Genomic DNA, 19,727 nt, shown 5'->3' on the forward strand with positions numbered 1-19,727 from the left:
ACACTCCCACCAACAGTGAATAAGGGTTCCAGTTTCTCCACAACCTCGCCAGCATTTGTTGCTTGCTGTTCTGTTAAATTTTGCTATTTTGACTGGGATGAGATGATATCTCATAGTTGTTTTGCACCTTTCTGGTAAATGGAATGCTTTGTCATCATGTAGCTGGTCCTGTTTTTAAGAATTCTTTATGTTCTGAAATACATTTGGTCAGGTAATAACACCTACTTCATTCTGGTTAATGTTTCTGGAATATTTTTTCCAATCTTTGTCATCTTTTCTATTTTGCTTCAGGTCTGATTATTATAAAAACATGCAGGTTTGTTTGCGAATTTCCATTGCTATGACTGCTATGGGGCGATTACTCGGAAGGCTGACCTTATTTCTGTTTATTCCTCTTTATAAATGTTTCCTGCATCCCTTCTGCTTTTTTTCGAGAATTATCTTTCTGTCCCTCCATTTTAGTTTTTCCTAACAAGGTTTTTGGGTATTCCTTTAATGGTTACCCTTTAGTTTTTACTTTACATATTTACCTTAACAAAGTTAAACAATACCTTAACTCATTCTTCCTGAATAAAAGGCTCTTTGAATAACTCAACTCTGATTACCTGACTCTCAAATGCACATTGTATTCCTGTACAGTATTTTTAGCCCGTCCTTTCTTTGAAAACCCCAAAAACTCCTTTCTATAATGCTTGTTTGGGTTTGTGTACCCAAATATTGATCATTGCATCTGAAATGCAGCAGTGAAGAAAAGTTCGCTTAGGGCAGAACCCTTCGTGATAAACTTTTCCAATTCTATATCTTGCAATGATTTTAGGTACACAATTCTAGGGCATCAGGTGTTCTTTTAAAACTGTCATCTGGCTTCCAGAATTGCCAGATTGTTGCGGTCACGTCAGTCATCATTCCTCTGCAGGTGATGTGTCCTTTCTCTCTATCTTCTCTGATGTCAGAGATACGTGTCTTTTTCCTTCACTGACCTTTCCTTTAAAAAAGACCTGGCACACAGTAGGTTCCTACTCCATACTTGCTGAAGGTCTGAATGAATGGCTACTTATTTCATTCACAGTTCACCCAGGTTAACTTATGAAGCTAGCAAAGAATACTTAATATATCATAGACTGCCAGAAGAATGAATGAACCTGTGTTGGAAGAATAGCAGCAGAAAGCTTCTTCCTCTTGATATGGTCACATCGCTGACTCATCTGTCAGTCTGTCCTATTCTGGTACCTTCTGTGTTGTTATGATGCTGGAAGCTCTGTCACCAGTACTGCAAACAGGGTTATAGGGTGCACAGGCTTCAGCAAAGCTTCTAGCCCAAGACAGGTTAAGGAACAGTACTGGTCATCTACTTCTGAAATAATGGGCCCTCGAAAACACTATGACTAGCAGCAGAACATTGTCCGGTAAAGTGCCAGAAGATAATCCCCTTAGGGTGAAGGGCACTGAAAGGACAAGTGGGGAAGAGTCTCTTCCTCAAGGCAGCGTCTATCTTAGTGACTTGGATGGAGTGATGCTTTCACCCAAAGCATGACCTTCATTTCCTGGTATGGCAAGATGCAAAATGAGGAGAAACGGCTACAAAGCTCCATTAATAATGGGGACATAGAACGCACAGAGTATTAATCTAGGAAAGTCTGAAGCTGTCAAAAATGAAAGGGAACACGTTAAGAGGGGAGATGGACTGGTGCTGGCTGTTCTGAATGAGATCGTGACCCACTACACTGGGTGGGAATGATGAACCGAAGAGGAATGGTGTCACATCTGTCATCAAAAGGAAGAGATCAAGATCTGTCCTGAAGCACAATGCTGTGACAGGACTATCCACACACACTAAGGACTGATGCCTCTGAATTGTGGTTGTTGCTGAAGCGCTCTGACTGTATCACTGGTCACCAAAGAGCACACAGAACTGTCTGAAATGCAGTGTGGTCAGGCTGCTCCTCAGAGGCACGGGGGTGGGATTCTGCCTTGCACACTTTGGATATATTACCAGGAAGAGTCAGTCCTTGGAAAGGACGTCATGTTCAGAAAAACAGAAGGTCAGTGAAAGACCCTCAAGGAAATGGACTGACATAGTGACTACGACAATGAGTTTAGGCATGGCGGAATTTGTGAGGCTTGTGTGGGATTGGCCAGGTTTTAATCTGCGTGGTACAGAGTCAATTCCATGGCTCCTAACTACGGAAATAGTAACATTTATATGTACAATATATTATGGAGATATGCAGTGTATGTGCACTATCTTTTATATGTTACATATATATAATACATTGCTATCTCACACACACTCCCTACTGCAGAGTCTGAATCAACTTGTAAGTGACCACTTCGCGGGTTTCTGAGGCTGTAAATCACATGGGAGATTGCCCATCTTGTCGCCAAGGAGTGGCTGATGGAATCAATGCACCAGAGAAGCATGGCCTTGGGGCTTGGCAGAGCAACGCCCTATGGACTACGTCACTGGGGCTCCCTGTATAGTGTGAGGGTCTTTGTCAAACTTTGCTGTGCATTTCTAGCTTTTCCTATGTTTTGCACCAGTGTTTTTATTTCTCAAAATCTAGAGGACTTTCTTTTCAGACAATTTGTGAAGTGGATTTTTGCTGATAGTTTCTCAAGTTGCTCCTCTTCCTCAGCTTCTTCTACAATCCATTCTGCGTGCCTCGGGTGCTTCTCTGCCAACTTAACACTTTGGGCCTCTCTTATCTCTTTTGTCTGTGCATGTGTCATATCTGTACAGGGGTTATTATATCTGACCACTGGTGGCTTAGTGGGTAAGAAGTAGTGCTGTCACAAAAAATGCAATTAGAATCCATCAGCTGCTCTAAGGGAAAAGATTGGCAACCTCCTGTGTTCTGAGTCAAGGACACATAAGAAACAACAGTATAAAAAAAAAAAAAGAAACAACAGTATCACTATAACTGGAATTTGACAGGGAGTGGTTGTTCCACATGTAAATTTCAGAAGACAAAGGCCATCTCATAAGGCAGTATATAAAGTTGAGTGGACTCTTAATTGCTATGTTATATTACTGCTCCTGGGTGAAGCCGGGCTGCTCATTGGAGGCAAGGATTCTGAAGCTTTATCTGACATACTCTGGACATGCCGCAAGGAGGGGCCAGTCCTTGGAGAGGGACGTCATGCTTGGGAGGGTGGAGGAACAGCGCAGGAGAGGAAGACCCTCTATGAGATGGATTAATGGAGTAATGGAGATAGGCGTGTTGGAGACAGTAAGATTGTCAAGGAATAGAGCAGGGTTTAGGGCTGTTGTACATAGGGTCTCTATGAGTCGAGATTGACTTGACGGCACATAACAACAACAACAACAATAATAACATATATTTTACAGGAATTTCAGTGGCAAGGTCCTTAACTAGAAATAAGCAAATTAAGGTAAAATCTTAAAAATAATTTTTTGTACAAGTATCACACATAGAGATAAACTAATTTTTCCCCCTAGCAAGTTCTATAAAAATGCCACTTTGCAAAGATTTGTTTCATGATTTCAAAGAGAAAAGATATTTCCAGGTTGTGTTTCCATCCAGTACCCAAAGTATTCAATACTCTGTACCCACAGTAGGGAACATCTGACTTAATTTGTGTATCTGGATGCCATGGTTTCCCCCAAACACTCATGCTGGGGTGCAAAGAGAAAACTGATTAGATGATTCCCTAAAAAAACTAAGTAAGCAGGAAAAAGGAAAAAGAAATGAAACATTCTTCATGGGGTTATTTCATGTGATTCCTTTAGTTTCTCAAACTTATTGCCTGTGAGCTAGAACTGCCTCACAGCTGACCCTCCAGGGAGCGTTCAGAAGCGGTCAACTGTCCATCTTTCTCCCTCAGAGCCACTGGTGGATTCAAGCCGGTAGAGATCGCCACCTTCGGGTTGGCCAAGCAACCACCCAGGATTACCCCCCCCCCCCCCCCGGCAGCGTTCTCTACTCCTTCAGTTACCAAGTGCCAAGCAGCTAACACAAAAGGTAAGAGCCACAGTGGCAAACAACCTGGAAACGAAGTAAGAAGGCCAGGCTTCCTGCAGTGTGTGACCTACCTTTTCCAAAACTTTGGCAATTCGAGTCCCAATTTGTTCAAGTGACTGTTGTGGATATTGGTCTTTGCCAAGATTTTGCAACACCTGGAACAGGGAGGAAGATGACAGATGAGAGCAATGAACACGATCAAGACTTAAGTGACACTAGGTGCTGAGCTGGTCACTAGACCACAAAAGCAAACTTTCTGGGGGTACATATTGTGGTCCAACTGTTCAGGTTTTCTGTGGAGGATACAGTAAGGCCATTTAACTCAGCCCTTTTTCGATGAACAAAAATTACAGACAAGTTAAACACGTTCAGTACAGGAACAAGTACTCTTAACTATCTACTGACTGATGTATCATTCTCTCTCTATAGGTATTCTATTATATGTTGTTGTTGCTGATTGCCTTTAAATCAAGCATGACTCATCATGACCCTATGAACAAAAGGCCTGAAGGCTTTCTACAACTATCGACATTTATCAAAATTCATAGAGTATCTGGAGGCGTGTTGTATATTATTCTTCCACAACATATGGAATCACACAATATACAGGACTACTTTGGAGAAAGGGTGGGTTTGGTTCCAGATGACCACAATAAAAGGAGTATCACAACAGAGCAAGTCACACAAATTTTGCTCTGTTTCCCAGTGTATATAAAGTTGTGTTTATACAACAGTCCATTAAAAGAGCTCTGGTGGCTTAGTGGAAAGGAGTTGTGCTGCTAATGCAAAGGCATGTGGTTCAAATCCACTAACTGCTCCTCGGGAGGAAGATGGGCAGGCTCCTCCCACATGCTCTACTGTCTATGAGAACCTGCTGAAGGATCAGGTCCGATTCGGTTCTGACTTGATAGTGCACCCAACACAGTCCACTAAGCATGCAAGAGCCTTAGGAAAAGTGTGAAATACTGTGGGGACTACCAAGCTGTGACCCAGAGATACAAAGTGAACACGTGCTGCTGGAAAAATGATACAAACAAACTTGCTGGACACTGAACTGCCACAGTTAACTACAGAAAATGTGGTATATGTGAAACATAAGACAATGAAGTGAAATAAAACAAGGTCTGATTGTTTTTGTTATCTACAGTTTCATATGAAATACTCTGAGAATGTTTTAATGCCCCATTTCTAAAAATTCTAGTACATAATTTTTAATAGTTTTCTTATAGGAAGCACTGGTGGCCTACTGGTAAGAAGCTGCACTGCAAACCCGAAGGCACGCGGTTTGAATCCACCAGCTGCTCCGCAGGAGAAGGATGAGCAATCTCCTCCCATGAGATTAACAGCCTCTGAAAACCCAGTGGAGGGTCAGCTATGGGTTGGTGCAGACTCAACAGTACACCATCACAACCACCACAACAATAACATTATACTTGCTTACTTACAACAAAATATATTTAATGAAACTTTCTAATGGTGGACATTTGTGCCCTGTTCCCCAATTCTTTCATATACGCATATATACAAGGTCTTCTCCCTTTTCCCTTGTTGGTATTAAGACTGCCAACATAACCCTTATTATCAGCCCCAAATATTTTCCCTAAGAGCCTCTGTGGCTGGGAAGGCAGAATGCTACCCATCTCAAGGACTGAATGAGAATCAAGATTTCTGGTGAGATAAAAAGCACGAGTTCTACCTAATAGAAACTAGACATGCCTGAATCACCTAAATTACTGATCAAAGAAGGGAAAGTCCATATGCTTCCCGTGATCAGCTGCATTGTGGCTGGGATGGTGCAAGGCTAGCCCCGCCGGTGAGCACTCACCTCCGTTAACTGACTCTCCCCCGTGTAGTGCAGGCTGGCTCGGTTGGAGACACCATGCAAATGGTCCAGGGTGTGCATACTGGTGGGGAGGTTGCCATTGCAGACAGGCTCCATCGCTGGCTGCTGTATCGGGGTGGCAAAGTCTATGTGTTCTGTGATGCTGAAAAATGGAGATTATCAAATTAGCCAGTGAAAATGTGAGTGGGCGGGAGAGAGCGAGCAGGAGCAAGCAGCTGATCATAACTTCAACACGCCATCAGGAATGTCTAGAGTCATAGACTTTTTTTTAGGCTGGAAGAGACCTTAGAAGTGATTTTGTCTAGTCTCACATTTTACAAGGAACTCCGTGTCTGGCAATGACTATCGGGAGAATGTCCAAACGGACTGAAGCCCAGATCAGAGCTGCAATGTTGGCATGCGGCCTGAACTCAGTGCTTTTCCCAACCTACTCACACTGCCTTCTTTGTATCCAAGGGGCACCTGGCTTCTCTTAGGGCTGGCTATCTTTTCACTGGGAAGTTTCAACACTGGTGAATTTTCTTCTGGGATTCCCCTGTACAGGGTACAATAGGGAATAAATACTCACAAGAGGTTTCTTTTACTTTCTCTTTATACACGGAGATACACTTGACCCTACAAAAAAGCTCCTTAAAACTTAAATTTTATATGGAAGTATCTCGCATTTTATCAGAATGGACTTTATTTCATGGTTCTAAAGGGTCATTTCCCCACTACCCAAAACCAGCTCTCTTCCCATGAAATACATCCTGACTCATTTAATAACTCTATACGACGACAGACTAGAAGTTTCTTGAAGGTTTTCTGTGTGTGTGTGTGTGTGTGTGTGTGTGTGTGTACGTGTACTGTCAAATCAGATCTGACTGGTACAGGAGGAGATTGTCCCTCCTTCTCCAGCAGAGCACCTGGTGGATTCGAACCACGTACTTCTGGGATTGCAGTGCAACTTCTTGCCTCTAGGCCACCAGAGCTCCCTCTTGAGGGTTTTCAAGGCTATGGTATCTTTCTACTGTGGAGCAGCTTCTGGGTTTGAACCAAGTACCTAACGACTGTACCTTCAGGAATCTTTTTCCCACTTGGGGCTAAAACAAAAGTAGTAGCATGGAAGGCTGGCATTTCCAAAAGTTTACTTCTAGCCATTTAAAAAGGTAAATATGTATTAAGAACATATTCATTCAATTATTTTTTGATCAAAACCTACTGCCTCCACCAGATGCTTTGCTGTAGAAGGAGGGGCAATCTCCTCCTGTGCCAGTCAGATCTGATTCGACAGTACACAATAAACAAATCAACCAACCAACCCTTCTGCCATTGAGTTGATTCCAACTCATAAGATCACAGAGGGCATTCCAGAACTGCGTAAGGTTTCCAAGGCTGTCCATGTTTCGGGAAGCCGGTGGCCTAATTGTTCATGCTGGTTAGCAGAGCAACACTTGTGGGACTATGCTACCAGCACTCCAGCCTGGGTAGCAGGAGGCTTTCTTTATTTCCTCTGCTCTGGTGTCATGGTCAAGAGGCCACACCTCTCTGGTGGCCTGAATCTCAGAGACAGATGGGCAATCTCCTCGTATGGGATTCACAGTCCCTGAAAACTTGCCAGAGTCAGCTACGTGGAGCTTCTGACATAAGTAGACAAGAAGTTTGAGTTTTAGAGTTTGAGATAGAGAAGGATGCTGCAGCAAGAGATTCCCTGAGGAAATACGATGTTAGTGAGGAGAGGAAGGATGAGTTTGATGAAGCAGGTGGCAAGGTGGCAGGATCAGCACCACAGGCAAAGGAGCCTGGAAGGCCCTGAGACCTCTTCCACAGAGATGGACAGCCTAGTAAGCCCCCAAGAACCTTCTTGTCTGTCTTATAGAGCTAGGAACTGAGTCAAGATGCATTTCATGGGAACAGATTTGGGTTTGCATCATGGGGGAATGACCCTTTGGATCCATGAAATAAAGTCCTTTCAGATAAAATAAAATTGCCCTCAGTTAAAAAAAATGCCTTCAGTTCAGAGGACAGAACTGAGGGTGCAGAGCTGGGAAGAGAGGCCTTTGGGGGTCTTAGTGTAAAGGAACAATGAGGAGTTAGTGGAGAGAGTTCTTAGCATGATTTCACTCACATTTGAGAAAGAATTTTGAGCACTGTGAAGATAATTGTTTGAATAATGGAAAGGAAAAATGGCATGTTAAGTATGACTCCTAGTTTGACACTTTATACCAGGAAGATGGAAAAAGTGGACAAACAGGTTTTCTGGAAAGAAAGTAAGCAAGAAAACCGTTAAGTTTCATTTTCCTGAGCTTGCATTATCAAAGATATCCAGGCAGAGATGGCTGACAGACAACTGGACATACTGCTTGAGAGCTTGGGAGCAAAGTTTGGGCTGGTTATGCAAATTCCAAGTAGTTAAAATATCAATGGTCATTCCAGTCCCAGGAGGGGGTAAGAGTGACTAAGGGTGATGATAAAACAAGAAGGGTTAGTAGTAATTATGGGGAACATCAACATACAAGGGGTAGGGAAGGGGTAACAAAGTAATAATAATAAAACAAAAAATAAGTAGCTAGAGAAGAAAAAGGAATGGTCAGAGAGAACTCCATTCAGCTTGCGTCTTGACTGTTCTGTGCTGCTGAGTGTTGAGTGATACCTTGAGTCGGGTGCCGTTGAGTGGTACTCATACTGGCCCTATGAACAGGTCTCAACCCTGTTCTACCCCGTGCCATCCTCTTCATCTCTGCCGTACCTGAGCCCACTGCTGCAATCACTGTGTCAATCCATCTTGTTGAGCATTTTCTTCTCATTTTCTTCTCCTTGCTGACGCTGTTTTTCTTTTTTTAAATTTTTATTATTTTTGTCTGTGTGTACCAATGAATTAGATCTGACTGGTACAGGAGGATATTATCCCTCCTTCCCCGGCAGAGCATCTGGTGGATTCGGACCGTGCGCCTCAGGGATTGTAGTTGCAGCTCCTTGCCACTAGGCCAACAGAGCTCCCTGACTCTATCTTTCTAAGCATGATGTTCCTCTCCAAGGAACAGCCTTTTCTAGCAACACGCTCAAAGTTTTGCCATACTTGTCTCCAAGGAGCACTCTGGTTGCACTGTCTCCCAGACATGTGTTTATTGTTTTGGAAGTCCATGGGATATTCAGTGCTTCTCTTCAACACAACTGAAAGGCATCAATTCTTCTGCCATCCTTATTCATCATCCAACTCTCAGATGCACAGCAGGTAACTGGAAAGATCATAGCTTATCAGGTGTACCTTAGTCTTTAAACTGGTATCATTGCTCTTCAGGACTTTGGAGAAGTCCCTGACAGCTGACTTTCCCAATGCTGTACGTATCCTGACCTGACTGCTGGTACCAGGGCTGTTAACTGTCGCTCCAAGTAAGATAAGTTCATAGACAATTTCAATCTTTCCTCCTTCTATCATGATGTTGCCTACTGGGTGGTTGTTGTTGAGTACCATTGAGCTGGAACTGATTCAGAGCTGACCCTCCAGCAGGTTTTCAGAGGCAGTGAACTGCATGAGAGGACACTGTGCATCTTTCTCCTGTGGAGCAGCTGGTGGACTTGAACCATGTACTTTAGGGTTGGCAGTGCAATTCTTTACCAGTAAGCAACCAGAACTCCCTCATATTAGCCTTGTTGGTGAGGATTTCTGTTTTCTTGATGTTGAGGTGTAACCCATACTGAAGGCTGCAGCCCCTGATTTTCTGCAGCAAGTATCTCAAGGACTTCTCACTTGCCGCTAGCAAGGCTGTGTCATATGCATAACGCTGGTTGTTGCTGAACCTTCTTCCAAACCTGACACTGCGTTCTTCTTCATAAAGTCTAGTTTCTTGAATGATTTGCTCAGAATGCAGACTGAATAAGTGTGGAGAAAGGATCCAGCCCTGACACACACCTTTCCTGATTTTAAACCATGCAGTGTTTGTTGCTCTGTTCGGGCAAGAGTTTCTTGGGGTAGGCCTAGGTTTCATAGAAGCCTAAATGAGTGTTCTAGAATTCCCATCCTTTTCAATGTTACTCATAGTCTTGGTCTTGGTTATTGCTGTTGTGTACCAATGAGTAGAAGGAGACTCATAGCTGACCCTCCAGCAGGTTTTCAGAGGCAGTAAATCGGATGGAAGGAGACTGCCTACCCGACTCCTATGGAGCAGCTGGTGGATTTGAACCACCAGCTTTGTACTTTTGGGTTGGCAGTAAATTTCTTACCACTAAGTTACCAGAGTGCCTTTGCGTCTTGGTAGGTGTTTCTAAGTTAGGATTTTTTTTCTAGCTCCCTGTTGAAGTGCATAACATCAAGTGTCAGACTATAAATTTGCGTCTGTGTCTGTAAAGAGGGATCCAGTGTTCCATTCAAGCTACGTATGTTACACATAACTTCTCGGTAGCTTATGAAGTGTTGCTGAAGGTACTGAGTAGGGGACACAGTCATGCTTTAGTGTAACGTCCCAGTCCTTCTGTGGGCAGCAATGGTCATCCTCTGAACCATCAACCCTGACAAGTGCTGACCAGGAAAGGCATCCCTGACCAGGAAAGGCATCCCTGGAGTTAGCCGAAGCCCCACTGGTAAACAAAACGGCATCGCGGAGGCAGAGGCACGAGATACTCACTCAATGTTTTTTGAGGAAACTGCAAGCCAGGTGCTCACGATGGCAGTGAGCTCGACCCAGCGGAGTTTGAGGCACTCGTCGGGGCTGGGCCACCCCAGACTCTGGTAATCCCGCTTTTTCCCTGGAAGGCAGGAAGATCACACATCAGTCTAACTACACAGGAAGAGAAGTCAAAATGCCTCATTCCTTGGTGAGTACTGCAGCCAGTCTAGTATCTGGAGGGGCCAGTCATTCTTTTGGGCTTTACAATTTCTGCCATCTACAAAGCTAATGGAAACCTCGCCACTCAATTAAGAGCCTCTTTGAAGAAAACTCATGTACTCAAGACAGATGGTGAAGTAAAAAAAAAAAAAGGATTCCTGTTCTGCATGTAAGAATGATCAGCATGTGATAAGGCTTAAGATATCCTACAATGAGGTACTCTTAGCAAACTTAATTGTCACTCCTGAACATACTGATTTGGTAAAGATCCTCTGACTTAATGAGTGCTAAAGCAGGTTAGTGGACACTTGTGACATCAGAGTAGGACAATCCCCTGTTGTGGGGTCAGTCCCCTGCACTTCCACCCACTCGATGTCTGTAGTAGCCTCCCCACCCCCAAGAGTTGACAAGAGGGCCTCCTGCCCCTGTGGAGAGCTCCGCTGCTGTAAAGAGAGACAGCGGGGTGGGGAATAACAATGGGAATACAGGGTTATCCTGAAGTTGAAGAGTACCTGCTACATCAGGTCCTGTGCTGGGTGTTTTATACCCTCGGCCTCATGAAGTAGGTTTTAATTCTCATTTCCCAGGTGAGGAAACTGGAGGCTCACAGATATTAAGTGATTTGCCCACGTTAGCAAAGGTCACCACATTAGCAGATGACTGGACTGAGACGGAGAGGCAGGTGTTTGAGAGTAAGGAGCATGCTCCGAGCATGAGGCTATTTCAGACTATATGATGGGGTGCTATTTTTTGACAGGTGGGGATACTCACCACTATACTAAAGAGGATGTGCCATGGGGTGTTATTTTTTGTAATAATTTTATAGTGATTTAAGAAAGGAATTATAAAACAAATTAATTTCTCATACAACCATCCATACACATTTGTTCTATAACATTAATTTCAATAATATTCCACAATGCAATCACACTTTTCTTATTTCTTCCCTGTAATTCTGATGTCCATCAATCATGTTAGTATAATCTTTATAGTGTTTTTAAAGTCCTGTTTATTCACAAACATTTTCTTTTATGTCCTGGCCTTATATTTAGACCAATTGTCTCTCCTTCTTCAACCCCTAAAAGAGAATGAACTCTTATCTGGGGAGGGTTCTTTGCAGGGAGCCCACAGTGCAATGGACAGATCTTCAACCCTGCACAGTGCTCTTCTACTGCAAGAATTTACCAACAATAGAAAACTGAGGTATAGATAGGGGGGTAGGTTAGAATTTAATAAAACAGAAACAAATCGTTTGGAAGAATTTTGAATCATCAACATTGTTTAAATTAATATCTTAGTGAAATAAACCATCAATTTCACAATAAACTTATTCTTTTATATTCAAGAAATTCACTTGAAGACCTTTTATTGAGCACCTATTACAAGGGGATGGAAATGTAAGACACTAGAAATACAGAGGACTAGTAAGAGGGCCTGATCTTGAGCTCACAGTCTAGTGAGGAAGGCAACCATAAACAACTTGTTACATTACAACAGGTAAGTGTTAGAGGGGAAAATATAGAAACAACTGCATAGAGGAAAGGGAAATGATTCTGCCTGACAGTACCAAGGAAGAAATGGTACTTGAGTCTGACCTTGAAGGATCTGTTTTAGCACCAGCACAGGTGACAGAAGGGTTTTCCAGGTGGAGGGAACAGTATGTACAAAGGTGTGGAGGTAAAGCAAACATGGTTGGTTTGGAGAAATGCGCTAAAAAAGGTCAATAGGGACCAGCTGTAAAGAGTCTTGTGCGCCACACTAGGAGGCATGAACTTTATTCTGTAGAAAAGGGGGAACCTTCCAGCCCACATCTCTCATTCCCAAGGCCATCATAGCGGTTCTGTTCATGCCTTACTGAAATCCAGTGGCATGATGTCTATGGAACTTGCCTGGCCTTCCAGTATAGTAGCCCTAACCAAAAAAGGAAAGGAAATTAGCTCTTATTGGTTCTATGTAAATCTGCAATGGCACTTAATGATCTTCACTTAGTCCACTTCCCACTCCTGCACTGGATTCACAAACTACCTGTTTAATATTTTGCTTTAGAACTGTCATAATTAATGATGAAGTATTATCAGTCAGTAGTGGATATCAGCTATGCTTATTTAAAAACTGGGATTCTGAACTTTTTTTTCATTGTGATTTTTAATGAAAATTTACAGAAAAGTTGGATTTTCATTCATTTACTATCACACATTTTCCTCCCTATTTCCCCCATACACTGAGTTCACTTAAAAAAAAAAGTTCCTTCACTGTTGCTTAATTTCCTCCCTCCTCCTGCCTGCTAGTACATTTTGCTGTGCACCTTTTATTTTAGGCTACTGTCATACAAATAATGCCTAATCACATGTTCCTTTTAAACAGTTCTTTCCTTCATCTGTTCCAATGCAGTGTGAATGTCTCTTGAATTCAAGTAACTTCTCTTCGCTTTACGGTTTTTCAGTGTATTGACAATAAGTAGTTCCATGATCTCATCTGCAACTCTCATCAATGCCCCACTTGGGTCCCTGAACTTGAATACATTTAAAATTGTTTAAGTGCTTCAATATCATGTCAATTACACTGAGCTTCTACTTTCACTTGTTTTAAGAAAACTTTTTATTTTTACTTAATAGAGTTTTAGTTTGCTTGGCTCCATAGTCAACAGTCTTGGCACCAGCAGCCAGGAAATTAAAAGGCGCATTGCCATGGGAAAGTCTGCTGTTAGGGACCTCTCCAAAGTACTGAAGAGCAATGGTGTCTCTCTGGAGACTAAGGTGCGTCTGATGCAGGCCATGGTCTTCGCAATCACTTGTTATGCATCAGAGAGTTGGACAATGACCAGGGAGGATAGAAGGAGAATTGATGCCTTTGAGATGTGGTGCTGGAGAAGAGTATTGAGAATACCATGGACTGCTAGGAAAACAAACGGATTTGTCCTGGAAAGGGTTAAACCGGGTGGCTCCTTGGAGGCAAGGATTCTGAGGCTCCGTCTAACATACTTTGGACATGTTGTGAGGAGAGACCGGTCCTTAGAGAGGGACATCATGCTTGGGAGGGTGGAGGGACGGCGCAGGAGAGGAAGGCCCTCTATGAGGTGGATTGATTCAGTGACTGGGATAATTGGGATGCGAGTGTCGGAGACAGTGCGATTGGCACAGGACAGAGCAGAGTTTAGGGCTGTTGTACATAGGGTCGCTATGAGTCGCAGGTGACTCGACGGCACATAACAACAACAACAGAGTAATAGAACTCTTTAGAAAATATTTAGAAAATGGTAAAAGTAATACAGCTCATCAGAAGATATTTACAAAATGGAATAGAAGACAGAAGTTCACAAAAATCACCTATGCCCCATCAACGCCTGGAGGTGACCTGACAATACCTGATGGACATTCTTTGCAGACTTATTTCTATGCACTTGCTTGTTGTGCAATATTTCATCAAATCTGTGATCATTAACAAAGTATATGCAATTACAGGATTTAAGAAGAGAATAACTGTGATTATTATTTCAAGATGCCATAAGTTCTAACAATTTTAGGGATGTTGAAATGTGGGGGGAAAAACGATGGTTGATGAAATTGAGTATATATACTATTTTTATAGAAACTGAAGTATATGTTATTTAATAAGCAGCTTTTGTTCCTATTACAAACTACTTTGATGCATAGTAAACAACACAGAGTAATTATTTAGGAAATCCTTTCCTTAGGTTGTTTGCAAATTTTTCTCATGATAAACAACACTCTGGTGATCATCCTGTACTTTCATTTTCAATATGCACAAGACATTTTACGTAGGGTAAATTAATGATGAAGTGTTAGTAGATTTACAGATATACTTCCAAATTTTCTGATACACCCAGTAAAACTATTTACAAAATTAGTCTACTAGTTTTAATTTTTATTATACTTTTAAAGACAATTTGATATGTGAAAGTGGTTATTTCTACTGAGGCTGAATATCTTCTCACATATTTGCTGGTCATTTGCATCTGTGCATATATACTGAATTACCTAAATACCTTATACATTTTCACTGAAATGATGTGTTTTATATGTGGTGTTCTTGAAATGATGGTTCCTGAAATCCTTTGGTTTTCACAAATTCTGTAAACCCTGTCTTGGCCCTCTGCTTATTGGCATCTTGGATGCTCGAAGTTGCTATTATTTTGAGGTTAACTCTCACTCTCTCCTTTGCCTAAGGAAAAAACATCCTTTTTGCATTAATCCAAACTCACTGCCATTAATTCTGACACCCAGCAACCCTCTAGGACTGAGGAGAACTGGCCTATGTGGTTTCTAAGGCTGCTACCTTTATGGAAGCAGACAGTCATCCTTCTCCAAATGATGACTGGCAGATGGGTATGAACCGCTGACCTTTTTGTTAGCAGCAGAATCTGTAATTATTTTCTTATACTTAACCTATTGAAATTTTCATTTCCCTAATGATGCCTTCTTTTCCTTGGTACCAAAGGCAGACCCACTAGTGATGTTTCTTTCCTTCTGCAACTTGTTAACGTGAAACATGTGCAATCATCTTAAACAGGAGGGCTAGCTGTTTCATGCTTTTACTACAAACATGATAAAATGCCCTACTTAGTGTTAGTCTCCACGGTTATTTGTACAAGAAGTCATTGTACTTGCTGGTACTTAGTCAGTCTGATTCTGTGACTGAAATATTATTATTATATCCCCTCTGCTTTTAGCTTTGGTATTGTGGTGTTAGCCTAAAAGTTGGCTTCTTTTAGCCATTACAGTTGGTCGCCTTTGGTTTCCAGCTACCTTAACTGCAGACACATGTTACAAATCAGCATGTAAGACAGAGTGCTTCCCACACTGAGCAGTAAAACTCAAGGCAAGCAAGACTTGCAGGAAACTGGAACAAGACCTTGATGAGCGCGAGACCCTCATGGTGGCAGAGAGACTATGGTGTTGCTGTGGAGAAACTGTGGCAAGGTATGACCTGAAGCTTCTTGCATTTGTGCTGGCCACACAGTTAAAGGTTTTTGTTGTTCTTGATGGATGTTTAAAGGAGAAGCTGACTTAGAACTGCTTTGGGGTATACCTTGCTGGATGATTTGGATTTGACTGAAACTGGAGCCTGGACTTATTGAGGAATTGTGCCTTGGAACTGTTGGGCTAAAATCTGGACTTATATTGGGTGATATTCTTTGCTTCCCCCACTCTCCAACTTACTTCTCTAATAAACCTCATTCTCAATGCCACAAAGGTGAGTCAGCAATGAATAAATGAACCTCCTACTGCAGGTGGGGTTCTAGAGGCACCAGGGAGCTGGGCTACAGGTTCTTTATCTGCTTTTGGTTCTGGTGTGGTGGGAGGTTGAGTTATTCTCACTCCCTCTGGCCCTTTCAGAGAGATGCTCATGGCCCTGTATCCCTATGTCCTATTGTCTGCTCCTATTTAGACAGGTACGTACTTACATCAAATGAAACTAGACATATTTAATGAATAATGAAGCTAATGGGATTTTTCAAATACTAAATTTCAAAAGTACCAACAATTTTCTAAGATTAAAAAAAAAAAGATAAGAACAGTCACTATGAGGAAGTCTATCCCTACTACTAAACTGCTTGAAAAGAAAGTCAGTTATCTGAGCTCATGGCAGTGGTCCTTAGGCCCAGAGCTTGGCTCCAAAACTGTGAGTCTCTGAAATTATATCTCAAGTTTTAGTATACACATTTCTCCTCCTATAGGTGGCTTTCAAAGCATTCATCCAGGGCTTACAAAGATACCTGACACACAAAAACATTATCTAATGGCTTACTGAGGGATCTCTGGGTGGTATAAATAGTTTATGTGCTTGGCTGCTAATCAAAAGGTTAGCACTTCGAGTCCCCTTAGCCAGGCAATCAACTTGTGAAAAATTAGCCATTGAAAAGCCCACAAGCAGAGTTCTGTTCTGACATGAGATTTCTGTGAGGTGAACAATAGCAAATAACTAATAGCTTCTTGAGCACTACAGGTCCAGCACATTTTAAGTACTTGACGTGTATAAACTCTAAGAAGGCTCACAAGCACCCTATGATGTAATTATTAATTGATAGATAAAGATAATGAGGTATAAAGAGGTTAAGTGGCAGAATTGGCACTTGAACCTAGGGAGTCTTGTCAGCAACTCAAACCTTGTCATATGAAACTAGACTGATTAAGGACAAAAACAGGATAATTAATTCCACAATGTTAAGAATTTAAGCACAGTAAAACAGTGAGTAGTTAAAAAAATCTGGTAAAAAAGAAATACAAACCCAAATTTGTTTATACCAATGACCGATTTCTTATTTCCTTAGCCCTTCCACCTCACATGAAATATTCCCCATCATAAGGACACTGTCTGTGAGAACAGAGGCACTGAAATCTACAGGATGAAGCAGTGTATTAAACATCCACATTTACCCTGTGGTCCGGGTGATGCCACCTTTGGGCCAGTGATCTCCAGGTTTGACTGGTGGCGAGGGGTATTTTCTGCTTGGTTTGATTCTATCTTTTTCCCTGGAATTTTCTTATGATCTCCTTTGGGTTTTTTTACACGTTTCACCTGGAATGTGATCTGAAAAGGGGACATAAGAGACCAATGAGAAAATCCTTCAATGACTGTGAATTCTGGTAGCTTTCAGAACAATTGAGGCCTGTGCTTGGGCTAAAATCCTAGCCTTCACTTTTTTTCCTTAAAGGTCTAAATAAAAAGTATCTCATGAAACAAACAATTAGCCTAGGCTAGAAGAATGGAAATGGGACCTTGGTGGCATAAGGGTTAAGTTAGCTTGGCTGCTAATTAAAAAGTGGGTGCCTTGAACCCACTTGGAGGCTCCATAAAGACAAAGTCCTAGTGATGTGTTTCTACAAAATTTACAGCCCAGACAACTATGTAGGGCAAGTCTACCTGGTCACCTGGGGCCAGTCATGAGTTGAAACTGACTCAATGGCACTTAATAACAAGAATGTAGAGAGGAGACAAAAAGTCAAGAAGTATGCAAGCCTTCAATGTGGTTCAGGGCACTCACGTTTCCTGTCTCCCTCAGAGCCCTGGTGGCCTACTGAGTGGGATGCTGCCCTTTCAGCGTGTTCAAATCCACCAGCTAATCCTCAGGAGAAAGACAGGAAATCTCCTCCCATGAAATTTACAGCCTATGAAACCCCCTGGCAGTTCAGCTATGAGTTGATTTGAACTTGACGATAATGTGTGGAGAAGCAGTGGTCAGGAGCATCAGCAAGACCTAAGTAACACAAAATGATTCTTGCAGTGCGATGGCAGTGTGAAGATGGTGCCGGAATAGGCAGGACCTCCACACACCAAGGGGAATGCCCCCTTTACATACTAGGAGCCCCTCACAGACCTCGTCTGCTTTCGGTCAGGACTGAGTCAGCAAACTCTTACCCATTCTGTAGCTTCATCGTCTTCACTTCGGCAGTCTCCATAGCAAGAGCTCTTGGACACCCCATCCTGGGGACCTTTCTTCAGTACCCGTATTCCCTGCAAGTCCAGACGCCGCCCTTTCACGTCGAGTGCACCCCCAAAGCCTTCCAGGGGCCATGCCTGTTGAAATTCATCCACCAAAGCCAGGATCTCTTCAGACATCTTTGTCTCATCGGAATTGTCCATCTCATCAGAGCCATTGCCTTCCTCAACCACTGTACCTAAAAGCCAAGGGCCAGCAAGTTACCACAACAGCTACAGAGTTATCAGTTGTGCATTCCTGTCCTTTCCAAGGTGAACTTTCTTCTCTCTTTCTGCTGAGTACAGATTGAGAAGAAAAGAAAACCCGAGAGAATTTAGAACAACAAATGGGTTATCTCCCTACAATAAAACTCTGTTTTCAAAATAATGGCAACAGTCAGTGCTAGTTTTCTCTTCTGAAAAATGATAGTACAACAAAAAACGTTCTAATCCACTTCCCCCTATTTCTAAGTAGCCCAGCTGTAAAAACACAGCATTCACAACCAGAATGTCTGAGGACAGGGTTTAGTTTATATTACTTACTGAAAAGCTTATGAAGACTCAATTTTCTCACATGGAAAAAGTGATTAGTATCTATTGTTGTTGTGAGCCACTGAGTTGGAACTGACCCAGAGCCGACCCTCCCGTGGGTTTTCAGAGGACATTAACTTCATAGAAGGAGTTTGCCATCCTTCTCCCGCAGAGCAGCTGGTAGATTCGAACTGCATGCCTTTAGGATTGCAGCAGATTCTTATCATCAGGCCACTAGGAGACTCAATTTTCTCCTATGTAAAAAGGGCTTAATAATATCTATTACACATGGCTAACACATAATACATGGTACTTTATAATTCCAAAATACCACAAAAAGGTAACGATTGGTCTGCCTTGGAGAGGGTGAAATTAAGTTTCTCCTTGGATGCCGGGACTTTGAATCTCTGTCTCCCATACTTTGGGCACGTAGCCAGGAGGGAAGAACATCATGCTCGGAAGGGTGGAGGGGCAGCACAGGAGAGGAAGACCTAGATGAGTTGGATTGATACAGTAATGAGGGCAGAGCAGGCAGGTGTGTTGGAATCAGTGACAGTTGGAATCAGCTGGTGCTCAGGACAGGGCAGGCTTCAGAGCTGTTGTACACAGGGTTGTATCACAGGTGACTCGACGGCAGATAACAACAACAATAGTTAACAAGTACTGGAGAAAACTCAGTGTAGCTTTTTAACACTTTCTCCAAAAATATGGCTTTCTGCATCAACTGAAATTAAATCAGTAATATCAGAATATTAAGAAAAGCAATCCTCTGATAAATTTGAAAACCTAGAAGAAATGAACAAATTCCTAGAAACTCACCCTGCCCAGACTGACATGGACAGATGTAAAACACTTGAACAGATCTATCACAAAAAAGTAATTGAGCAGGTCATAAAAAGACTCCACACACCCCCCCCCCCCAAAAGTCCTGGAACAGATGGCTTTATGGATGAATTCTACCAAACATCCAGAGATTAACTATCACCAATTTGACTAAAATTATTTTAAAAAGTAGAAAAACAATGGACACTCCCAGAGTCATTCTGTGAAGCAAGAGTAACTCTAATACCAAAACCAGACAAAAACATCACCAAAAAAGAAAATTACAGACCACTATCTCTCATG

The 19,727-nt window shown here is 42.3% G+C and overlaps 1 protein-coding gene across 2 annotated transcripts in view; it reads right to left on the minus strand.

Annotated features, from left to right (window-relative positions):
• TTC17 (tetratricopeptide repeat domain 17) overlaps positions 1 to 19,727 on the minus strand; it is a 135,892-nt gene that overhangs the window by 13,201 nt on the left and 102,964 nt on the right. Inside the window, exons 17-21 of one of the 2 annotated variants that reach the window (XM_006896754.1) lie at positions 18,012 to 18,271; positions 17,030 to 17,183; positions 10,431 to 10,551; positions 5,809 to 5,968; positions 4,055 to 4,138 (exon numbers count right to left, since the gene is read on the minus strand). In XM_006896754.1, coding sequence (XP_006896816.1) covers positions 4,055 to 4,138; positions 5,809 to 5,968; positions 10,431 to 10,551; positions 17,030 to 17,183; positions 18,012 to 18,271 — 779 coding nt within the window. Of the gene's footprint in view, positions 1 to 4,054; positions 4,139 to 5,808; positions 5,969 to 10,430; positions 10,552 to 11,980; positions 12,543 to 17,029; positions 17,184 to 18,011; positions 18,272 to 19,727 lie in introns of those variants that run through there. The other variant, XM_006896755.1, reaches the window with a different exon arrangement.

This window comes from Elephantulus edwardii, unplaced genomic scaffold, assembly GCF_000299155.1.
Source record: "Elephantulus edwardii isolate Elephantulus edwardi_28Jun2011 unplaced genomic scaffold, EleEdw1.0 scaffold00189, whole genome shotgun sequence".
In the NCBI taxonomy this organism is placed as follows: domain Eukaryota; kingdom Metazoa; phylum Chordata; class Mammalia; order Macroscelidea; family Macroscelididae; genus Elephantulus; species Elephantulus edwardii.